This window comes from Zeugodacus cucurbitae, chromosome 2, assembly GCF_028554725.1.
Source record: "Zeugodacus cucurbitae isolate PBARC_wt_2022May chromosome 2, idZeuCucr1.2, whole genome shotgun sequence".
Lineage (NCBI taxonomy): Eukaryota > Metazoa > Arthropoda > Insecta > Diptera > Tephritidae > Zeugodacus > Zeugodacus cucurbitae.
The window spans coordinates 58,444,719-58,457,031 of record NC_071667.1 but is presented as its reverse complement, the minus strand read 5'-3'; the positions used below and the strand labels follow the sequence as shown (position 1 = coordinate 58,457,031).

General features: G+C 35.8%; 1 protein-coding gene across 2 annotated transcripts in view; it reads left to right on the top strand.

Annotated features, from left to right (window-relative positions):
• Window positions 1-12,313, top strand: part of LOC105214565 (protein timeless homolog) — a 458,589-nt gene that overhangs the window by 142,095 nt on the left and 304,181 nt on the right. For both annotated transcript variants that reach the window (XM_054230454.1, XM_054230457.1), the window contains one exon: window positions 361-461. In XM_054230454.1, coding sequence (XP_054086429.1) covers window positions 361-461 — 101 coding nt within the window. The remainder of the gene's footprint in view (window positions 1-360; window positions 462-12,313) is intronic.

The window sequence follows — 12,313 nt, the reverse complement described above, 5'->3', positions numbered from 1 at the left end:
GAATATTCTTTCGAATGATAATAAACCTCCGAGGAAAGATAAGATTCCTTTCCACTCTCTTCAGCGCATAAATGTTCCTCACTCTAATGATTATGTTATCTCTAGACTGTTCTAATCTCTCCTTGGTGAGTTTCCTTTAACAACAATTTTCAAAGAAATATACATTTGTTACCCCAAGTAATTTCACCACAACATAAACCCGTTTCTGCATTTCTTAAGCACAAGCAATTGCACTAATATTTAAAGTATTTTTACTGTAAACTATTTACACTTTACTCCATTTGAAATGTAATGAACAAGTTAATAAAAACTAATATTTTTTGTTGTTGTTGTTGCTTTACAACATTTTCATAATTACAGGGAGGTCTGGCCAGAGAACGATGCCTTCGGCGCCATGTCCGCCGCACCAGAGGATGAATTGCTGCTGCTACGTGAGATCTACATGCACAACATTGAATCAGGTAAGTGACTACCAAAGTCAACAGTACATTATCTTTACTCCTCACCACTTCACGCCCCCCGCAGAGCAAAATGTTTGCTTTCAATTTTCATTTTCGCAGCACAAACGCGCATATACAACTATTAGCTAACTTAATAATTTATTCACGCTTTGTCTGTTGTTGTTGTTGTAATGTTGCACTGTTTTGGTGTTGTTGTTTTTATTTTTTGCCAGCGAATAATTTCACTTGCAACACGCAATTTTGACTGCAATATTTCTTCTTAACGGCGCATCAGTTTGTTGCCGCTCTACTTCATTTACTTGCCTCTCTTCTACCCTTTATTCCCTTCATCTTGTGCTGCAACTGTCATGTATTGCAGTTGAACGCTCTTCGCCTGTGTCAAGGTGCCAGGCGCTGTGTCAAGTGCAAATGCTGTGAATTTGTAAATTGTCAGTGCAAGCTGTGCTCACTGTCTCTCTCCCTCGCTCTCTTACATTCTCTATGTGTTTGTGTGTGTGACATGCCGTTTGCCCGTTAAGGCAACCCGGCGCAGCGGAAATTGGTTTGCTGCAGGAAATGAATGAAAATCGTAATTACTGCGTTAATTAAAATAAAAGATCGTGCATTTGGAAGATCTTAATGTTGCCATTGCAATGTGGCCACCCAGCATGGTGTGTAGCATAATGCGGCGCGTTTTACTCAGCGCTTCGCATTCATCATGTGCAGCATGGTCAGTTGACTGAGTACGTAAACGACTTGGTGGTGCAAAAAGATGTAAAAACAACAAAAACAAAAACAGTTGCATGCAGAGTCCTTATTCAGGTGGTATCCCTTTATACCACCGTGCAACTTGTTGCATGTTGCAAGCATTATGATTTTAATATTTAACGAGTATTTGAAACTCTTTTTACGAACAGACAATGTTAAAAAATTATAATTTTGAGTGAGATTCATTGAACTTTCAGTCTATCTGGCAACCCTGGAACATAATAACTCAAGAAAAACACTTAAATGCATATTTCAAAATCGTTAAAAAATTTTTGTTAAGCAATTATTTGAAATATATTATAATGAAGATATTTTGAAATATAACGGTACTTTTGAAAAACACAGAAACCGTTATATTTAAGAAACTAAGAGCGCTACTTTTTCAAAAATGTTTTAAAATCTCTGCTAATAAGTCTTATGCATCCACAAATAGGCTGTGATTCTTGAATCACCCTATAACGGTATTTTCCAAAACCACCAATATTTCACAAACCATGCAATATTAAAGTAATTTGAAAACCTTGACGTAACTTAACTAAAACTGAATTTACGAAAGTGAAAATTATTAAATTAAATTATTTGAAAATTTATATTTTCTAAAAAAAAAATACGATAAATTTTACGTTAACTCTTCGAAATGCGTTCAAAATCATTATTTTGGAAACAAGAGCCAATTTTCGGCTTAAAAAAAAATTAATTTCTCTATAGTATTCAAATCCACCCGCATACCGTGCCACCTTACTACTTTAAAATTTCCTCCAACATAGTTTTATATGCTGTAGCACCATAAAGCTGCGTGCTGTAAGGCACTAAATTATTATTTCCTTCTCCTTTATTTCCTTTCGTGTCATTCATTCGGTGCGCGTTGCATACGCCAAGGCGCTGAGCCAAGGTGAATAGCCTGCAAACTGTTGCCAGCGCGCATTTCAAACGATTTTTTTTTTCATACTCCCACGCTGCTATGCTGCAACTCCGCACCTGCATATAACGGCATAGCCTTTGTCACTTTCCGTTGCATGCTGCATTTTCTTTAATGTGCCAGTTAGTGGAATGAAAGCAACAAATTATCTCAAACAAATTGTTTCGGTTCATTAAAATTAAACGAATGGAAAGCAGAGCAAAGCAAACAGTCAAAACAAAGCGTAGCTTAATAAAAGACGAACAAAGCAGAATAATGCCAACAAATAATTTCCATTCTCTCTCGCACGTTCTCTACAATAGAAAAGTTTAAATAGCAAAATTACAGCTGGAAATCATTGTGGGCGCAGAGGAAGTGACTATGCGTGCATGCCTACGTATGTGTGTGTGTTGAATAGAAAAATGTCGTAATTTTCTATGGAGTTAGTATAAAAAAATTAAAAAGAAATGAAATCACTGGCACTTTGTTGGCGCTCACTCGCTATAATTTAGTATGCAAAGCAAGTCATAGCAATATATAGTCTAGCAATGCAAATGGCTAAATGTTGAAAGTGTCTAAGGTCAGTGGATATCCATAGCATGCCAGCCATTTACTTTTAAAGTATATTTGTCAGTGCCTATACTCATTTGTGACAACTCTCTAAATGCGCACTCCTAATGGTCTTATTTGGCTTTAATCATTTTTTATTGTTGTTGTTGTTGTTGTTATTTCTTGTTCACTGCAAAGTCAAACGAAATGTGTGAGAGGAGTTAGGTATGTGACAGTGCTTTTAGGTTAAGGAAAATTTGAAGTTTTAGTGTTCATTTCACTAAGAAAATGGGTGACTTATGTAGGTCAAGGTGCTCGGCATTGACAACAAGAAAATTCCAAAGGAACCCTCAGACTTGTAGTTTTCAACTTTTTATGAAGAAAAAGCTTGACATTTAATATATCTGTTCTCTAGATTTATCAGTGGTCTTAGATTTATTACATCATCAAAGAACGCAGTGCTTAAACAATTAAATTAAAATACTAAAAAAAATAATAATATTTAAATTCTTAATATGGTGCTTAAAGTTGTATACGGGTATTTCTTTAAGGTTTATCAAACCCTCGGTGTCAACGATATTAAGCCCAATTACACTGATTTTAGGAAACAATTCGAAAAAAAAAATCCACTGCTTCTCGCTTGGTCTTTTCAGTAAAATCAAATATATTTCCTCTTCTGCAGAATATAATACTGAGCGTGAACCAACCCTGTTGGATTCCATATTTTCATGTCACTCAACTCTGTCAATATGACTGTAAGTCTTGTACAACTTCGAGTTACGGAGATGTTCCACATAATCTCTCCCTTCAATACTACGAATGTATTATGAAGTCTTATCAGGGTCTAAGTGGCTATGTCACAATTAGCATCATCAAATTGAAACGGGGAGTATCAGCTCAGTTATGACTGAGCCAATATTAGTTCGGTGAAGTATTTCTATTAGGTAGGTAGGTTAAGTGGTTGTCAAACGACCCACCTAGGCCTTTGGGAGGCCCATTGTGACACCACTGGGACTGTGTGAGTCATCTTTGAACCACCCTGTGGTCTTAACAAGGTAAACAAGTTCACTCAGATTGATATGAACAACTTCGCCCACATCATCGAGAAAACCGCGTCCCATAGTTGCGATTCTTTTCCCATACAGAGCCTTACATCCACATAGAAGGTGTGTAATCGTTTCTTCCTCTTTTTCTTCTTGGCAGCTTCTGCAGTAATCATTAAAAGGTAACCCCAGTCTGCTGGCATGACAAGGGTACTTGTGTCATTCCTCTTAAATTTCAATAAGCGAAATGTGCGGCTCTTATTCCACGTTTGTCTACTTACCGAGCAGGTCGTTGATTGTTTCCATTGTGATTCAGCCGTATCAACAAAATGTTTATCTAGTAGATATCTGCACGTGGTCAGAGGTATATAAGTTCCCTCTGCCACTTTAGTGATTATATCTATTAAGAAACAATCTATCGTATCGGTGTTACCCCGATTATAACGATCTTCCAACTTTTCGATACTATTTTGTAGTCCGATTTGTATTTTGCTTTAGAATAGGCCTCAAGGCTAAGCGGATTATTTCGTCATTCTATTGAGGTCTGAGAATTATTTTCTTCTGCATATGAAGTTGTTTTTTGCAATTTTGCACTTCGTACTTTATATCTTTATCCATTTCTCTCTCTTTCTTATTCTCTATATATCTCTCTTTTTTCTCTCTCTATCGTTTGTGTCTTTCTCTCCATTTGACTTTTGTCTCTTTCTCTCTCTTTATCTTTTGTTTCTCTCTCTTATCTTTCCTTTATTTTTGCTCTCTCTCTCTCTGTATCTTTTGTCTCTCTCTCTTTTCTTTCCTTTATATTTTTCTCTCTCTTGCTTTTCTTTATTTTTTTTCTCTCTCTTTCTTTTCCCATTTCTCTTTCTCTTATGTTTAATTATATTTCTTTATCTCTCTCCTTTTTTCTTTCCTTCCTTTTCTCTTTATATCTCCTTCTTTCTTTCTCTCCTGTGGAACTCTCTATGTTAATTATTAGTTAACTGATAATAAGGGATACTTAATCAGGTGATAGTTATTCAAATCATCAATCGATAGAAGAAATAAATTATAATTTTATTTATTTAAATACTACAATTTAACATTATCCTGTGGTCGGACTAGTCGCAAAAGTTCTCTTTGAATTTTTTGGCGTTCTTCTGAGGTTATCTACTAAAGCATTTATATGCAGTTAGATTTAGTGAACTTGATTAACCGCTGCTTTGTTGGACTTAATGCCGATTACCGACACCCACACAATAGAATCGAAGCACATAAGATAGCCTTGAATATCGATGAATTCGCATAAAATTTTGTGCGCTTGTGTGTCTGCTTACGATTTCGCTTTGATTACGATTGCAGGACCTAAGGCAAAGCTGTAAAAGCAAATTTTCGCAATTCTATTTAAAATGGCGCGCGCGCTATTCATTTATATTTCATGGCGGTGATTTGCAAATTTAATGGAGTGCAACGACACGGTGGGCGTGTATATTTAAGTGATTCACTGGAATGTTGGGGCGTAAATAGACTGGTATGTTTTTTTCTCAGCTGCTGCTTTCTGCAATTGAAAATGCGCTAACAGACGATTGAGCTGATTTGCAAATTTATATTAAAAAAAAAATATTTAAAATCACAGTTTGCTTGCTTTGGTTGCTTTCTGCTGCCAACGCCCTCAAATGCCAAAAAATCACAGCGAAATTTTGTTTGTATTGAATGCAATAACAACAATTTCGCAGGTGTATAGAAATAAGTTGTAAGCAAAAAAAAGTCGAATTTGAAAAGAAATCGATAGCTGTCTGCAGTAGTCACTTACACACACACATACATATATATTTGAAGCGCAGCAGTGATATTAAGCAATACATTACAGCGGCGCCGCACGTCTTCTTATCGGCAACTGTCGTTTTGTGGCGCTGCTGCTGCTGCGACTTTATGCATATTTACACCTGCCCTCCACAGACTTAGAGTACCACCGTGTGTGTGTGTGTGTGTACGTGTTTTCGCGCCACAAATAAATTCATTTCACATTATGGATGAATATGCAAACACAGCGGCGACAGTTGTAGAGAGAGAGAGAGAGAGCGAGCACATGGAAAAAATAATAATAATAACAAATGACAAAAAGTGAAGTACAACCAGAAAAAGAATTTAGTTACAACAATGTTGTAAAGATAAAACTTTGGCTCATGAGACACACACACACATACACTTACTACTACAAGTAACAAAGTAACTGTAAAAAGTATACGCTGCAGGTGAATAGCTCAGCTAGTAGTTGGTAGTAAGTGTGTGTGTTATGCAATGTTGGCAGCATCATGATAAACGCTAACGGCTTGCCGGCGAGCGCTCTCCGCTTCCGTCTCACCACCATCTACGTGCCAGCGCCTTGAGGTAGGCAACGCGTTAGCTGGTGGCGTTATCACACATGCAGACGCATAAATACCAACACAAACAAGCATTCAGTTATGCATATTATTTGTCTGTAGATATATATATATATATACATTTATATGGGTGTGTGTGTGAATTTTGCTCGTCCGCCGACTGAAACATGACTTTTTAATTTTGTTGTCATTTTCGGCACGGCGCGACACTGTCAGTGCGCCAGCGGTGATAGCACGTCTCCTGTGCTGCCAGCTGCCATTGGTACTTGTTGTTAGCATGTTTGTTTTGTTGCTGTAGACTTACATTTTGAGTGTCTTCATTTTTCACATTTTTTGGCTGCTGTGTTTCCTATAGAAATATGCATTACATAAATACAAATACAATACAAGTAAAGTACCGTTGGCGGTGAAACATATTTTTTAAAGTGAAAGATGTACTAGTTTTAGTGTATTTCTTGGTTTTAGTTTCACCTCAGATATTGAAAATTAAAATAATTCTATTAAAATTAATGAAGAAAAGTAAGTAAGGGCTTGGTTCAGGTGTTTTATAATTTCACTATTTATTTATACAATTTTACTACACATTTTGACTCATCAGCATACTCGGCATAAAGTTCACTAGAATAACGATAATCATTATATACAGTACTAGCGGGCCCTACAGGGGTTGTCCTGCAGGATTTCAAGGAATTAGGATATTAACCAAAGTATGAAATGAAATACACATCATAAAATAATTACAATTAATATATAATTGGATTGAATATTTGGTACACCAACAGTAGCGCCATCCAATTATAGCACATTTCCCAAAACAATTTTATATACTTTTAGACAGTTTCTATACAGTAACAATGGCACCATCTATTTTTGGCGAATATAAAACATGAAAGAAAAAATATCAATATAAAATTGATTAAATGCACTATTTAAATGGTGACTACAAATCATTCTCGAATCCACCTAAAGACACACAAAAAATTTTATTCAAATCGGTCCACCCGTTTGGGAGGATTTCAGAAGAATTTGATTGATTTTAGAAGAAAAAGATTTCCTCAAAATTTCTATAAAATAACTGAGAGATTTACCGATATTTACCCTCTTTTTAAATGAACGATGCCACTCCTCCTTGTACACAGTTTTGTTCCAATATCTTCATTAGTTCTTCATTTAAGATCAGATAGATGATCAAATTGTGTTATATGTTAAGTAGGCGTGGTTGTAAACCGATTTCACCCAATTTCCATTCGTAATCAACAGAGTGTCAAGAAAATATTATATACCAAAGTTCGTTGCAATTGGTCGAGTAGTTCCATAGGATTGGTCTTTGACCTAGAACACATCTTTGATATTTGAGATTCTTCCAAGCCTATTGAAGGAAATTTTATATGAGTTGAGCATTGAGTTAAAAAAAAAATGTATTCTGAAACGTATTTTTTACGGAGGGTATTCTGAGCTCAGCTGATATACAAAAATAGAAACCGAAGATACCATTTCGTTCTCGACATCACAATATAAGGTAGCTGCATCGTTCTATGTGAGCTGAAGAATTATAAAAATAATACTCCCTTCGGTAGCTTCTTTCTAACAAGAGATCCAATTACAGTTTGGCAATGAATTCAATTAACTGTGTTTAACGACTATCTATCCTCAGGGGACTTAGAAAAAGTTAAAAGTTTAATAAAAAGGACTCTCGTCGGTTCTCGATATGTCAGAATTACATTTATCTTTTCCAGCAACGAGGATTGATTTAGCTAAAATGTTGATTGTTCGACAATATCTGGTAATTGAACCAGGTACTAAAATTTCATAGAAGACCTTTACAATATAAAAGTTTGAATCGGTCAAGAAATAACTTCTTCAAATCATAGTCTCAATGAACTCTTCTTCTACTAAAAACAAGTAAGGAAAGGCTAAGTTCGGGTGTAGCCGAACATTTTATACTCTCGCAATTTATTGAAGAAATTTTATTAAGATAACATACAAATTAACCCATAAATTCGGCATAAAGTTTAATAGAATAACGGAAATCGTCATATGTAGATATGAGGGCTATACTATACGCTCACTTAATTTTGCTAAGATTTATCACATATTAACCAATATATGCGGAATAAATCCCAACGAATTTTTGAAAAACCTATAATTATGTATATGGGAGCTAGGAGATGTTATGACCCGATTATAATAATTTTTGGAACAGAGACACACTATTGGAATAAAACAATTTCCTCTGAATTATATTAAATTATCTGAGAGATTTACCCATATTTTCGGTTAAAATTTAACCTTAGGCCCTGAGTTCAACATGTTCGATATCTGCGGCCTTGAAAAGTTGTAGCCCTTTTTCGACAATTTTTTCACAAATGTTGCCACAGATCATATACAGTATTTGTGTAAAGCTTTATTTCGCTATCTTCATTGGTTCCTAATGTATGTATTATAAAGTGAAGGATTCAGTTGAAATTCAAAATTGAGTTATAAGGAAAGTTATCGTGGTTGTAAACCGATTCCGCTCATTTAACCGTGTTGTCAGGGTGTCAAGAAAATATTATGTACCGATTTTCATTGAAATCGGACGAGTAGTTCCTGAGATATGTCTTTTGACCCATAAGTGGGCGATGCCACGCCCATTTTTCATTTTGTAAAAAAATCTGAGTGAAGCTTGCTTCTTCTATTTCTTCTGTAAAATTTAGTGTATCTGACTTTTGTTAACCCACTTTTAGTAATTTTCAACCTAACTTTCGTAAGGGAGGTGGCCGGTGTATTATCCGATTTCTTTCATTTTTAGACTGTATAAGGAAATGGCTAAAAGAAGGGACTGCAAACAGTTTGGCTTATATAGCTTTATTGGTTTGCGAGTTATGTACAAAAAACCTATTTGGGACAGGGTCACGCCCACTTTTCAAAAACAATTACATCCAAATGTGCCCCTCCCTAAAGCGATCCTATGTTTCAAATTTCATTTTCATAACTTTATTTATGTCGTAGTTATGACACTGTATAGGTTTTCGGTTTCGGCCATTTTGTGGGCATGGCAGTGGACCCATTTTGCCCATTTTCGAAAGCAACCTCTTCAGGGTACCAATGAATATGTGTTCCAAGTTTCATTAAGATATCTTAATTTTTACTCAAGTTATCGCTTGCACGGACAGACATTCGGATTTCAAATCCATTCGTCATCCTTATCATTTATATATATATAACCCCATATGTAGCTCTTTTATTTCTTGGTGACACAAACAACCGTTATGTGAATAAAACTATAATACTCTATGCAACATGTTGCGAGAGTATAAAAATATAATATTTTTCGTATAAAATAAAGAAAATCAAATCATTTTGTATTTCTACTTAACCTTACAATTTATAATTTGTTTATTCTTGTATGACTATTTTATTTTGATGCGCTTCTAACCCAGTCTACTTATGACTGGGATATCCAAATGCACAATTACACGTGCTGTGTCTTTGCACATTTTCATTTCGACTTTTCCTTGTAATTTGCATGCGCTAATTTGGTTTTCGTAAGTGTTTTTCCTTGTTTGAACATAACTTTTGTGTTTGTTATCTCATTGCTGGGGCTGTCAGTAAATTAAGATTTGCGTGGAAGCATAAGTGTGTACTTGAGTACTTACAAAGAAGCTGTTTATAAATAAATCAGTGCAGTCATGGCAATTATCTTCAATGTGCGATTTGTTGGTTATTTTGGTTTTTATTGAAATATGTGATATCATTTATTTACTACGAATATATTTTGAAACAAAAATAAATATTATGAAATTCTTAATTTGTTTTTCTTTATCTTTATCTTTATCTTTTTAATTATTTTTTTGGTCTTTGAATATTTTACCAAGAAAACTATATACTTATACCCTTCTATGCATGTCATGCGATCCCTTTCGGTATTCCTCCTTGGATTTCTATTACTTTGATATTCCTCTGTAACTTAGATAACCTCAATTCTTTGAAAAAGAAGTCTTTTTACTAGCAGTTGATAGTAGAATTATGTTCTCTAAAAAATAAAATCTCAAACTATCTTTGAGCTCATGAAAAAGAGTAAAAAAAAAATATAAATCAATTCCATAACACACGCGAAACTTTATCTCAAGGCTACACATATGCGTAGGCAATGCCGTTATGTGCCGGATTAAGCCTAGGAAGTTTAAATTTCAACAAACTTTTCACTTTTATACGCATTTTCAAAAGGCTTTTGTGTGCGCAACTTTGTGCAAAGTCCTTCGCGTTTTCAATGGGCGACAACTTGCCGAAAATACACATGGAAACGCGAAGAACGCGAGTGATGCGTGTGAGACTATTTTTCTATATAAGTGCGCAGTAGGAAATTGAAATGTGTTGGATGTAGGTAAACTTAAAAATTATTTTAATGTGGGTTTCACGTTCTTTTGCGAAAATATATCTCCCTTTCGCATTGCTGCTCTTTATTCAATGCTTTATAAAAAGTGTTACAGTGATCGGATTTAGTTCAAATATGCGCTGTTTCGTTCGATAATATGTTTCCATCTAGGCGTCAACTTCATAATACTCACCTTATAGAAGCCCCCTTCCTTATTTGCGCAGAACTCGGACAGCCACTTTTCACAAGCCTCTATTGAGTTCAGCTTTACACCACCACTATCACTTGGCGCTATGTCCGGGCTATATGGCGGATGCGATAAAACCAAGTTTTCGTAGCTTCTGATGAGTCATCAATGAAGTGTGTGGTCTGGCGTTGTCCTGGTGAAACACTACACGCTTCGTGGTGGCCAATTCTGTATGCTTCTGGTCGATCGCCTGCTTCAAGCGGTCCAGTTATTTGTAGTAGATTAAGCGTCTGGACATATGAGAACAGCTCATAGTGGATGATTCCCTTCCAATCCCTTCAAACATACAGCAAAACCTTCCGGGCCCGGTCAATCCGTGACTGTTTGAGACAATTCACCGGTCTTCGAGCACGATCTTTTTCGCTTGATATTGTCGTATGTGATCCATTTTTCGTCGCCAGTCACCATCCGCTTCAAAAATGGGTCGAGTTCGTTCCGTTTCAGCACCATATTGCAGGCGTTGATTCGGTCCAGTAGGGTTTTTTTTGCGTCAAATCATACGGCACCCAAACATCAAGCTTTTTTTTGTATTAAGCCTTCTGCAGATGGTGTAAAATGGTTTGATGACTGACTCCCATCTCCTGGACGATGTCACGATATGCCACATGCCGGTCTAACTCGATGATTTCCCTGATTTCATCGGTATTCGTCGTCACAGCTCTTCCGCCGGCTGACTTATCCATGGTGTCGTTTTCACCCGCTCTGAATCGTCGAAACCATTCCTCCGCAGTTCGAAGTGCCATCCCCGAAAACACCACTAATCGACCGGAACGTTTCTCTACCGGATTTGCCTTTAACGAAGGTAGACATTAAAATAGTGCGAATTTCGGCGTTACTGAACTCCATGTTTACACGTCTATAACTATTGAACGCAATATCCAAACTAGTTATGCATAGTGTCGTTTTTTAGGTTAAGTCAAGACCTTTCAAAGATGTATAGTATTACCAGATACGAGCTCTCTAGCTCGCGAAATTCAAAGGACAAAAAGGCGGAGGAGATATTTGCCAACCTAATATTATCCTGCTCGTCAAATTTGAGAGAAAAAAATTGTTTAAACTTCAAAGAAACTTCATTTACTGCAGGAAATTAAAGTATATATGAAATATATACTATGTGTATTGTTTTATTTTTCCAATCGTTAAAAGTAGTTCAAAAACAATCAAAAATAAATTTAATATGTTTTCCAAATTTTAAAATTTTCTACAGGGCTGCATTTACACTTCAGCTGAGTAGCTGCTGTGCGCCTACATGCTCTATTCATACTTCCATGTAATACATGCAGATACACATATCTTTCAACTTTTCACGCATAAAATGTAGGCGAATAACGGAAGCCTTACAGTTACTCTGCATAGCGGATTATCTGCAAACTTATGAATGCCAGCTGGCATGCGTATGTTGTAAAGCCATGAGTATTTATATACAAATCTACTATGATTATGATTATGCATGAGTGCTTGTGATTTAGCGCTTATTCGGATGAAAAGAGCTGCAAATACATTTTTAGCTACAACTCAAAGGTTTCTATTTGAAGTGATACTAAAAATACACGCGTTATAAATTTAAATTTGCGGCTATAATGAACCTGAATGCTTGTTATGAAATTATTATTAGATAATTTCATATTTTTAATCTCCTTTTGGGTAATTT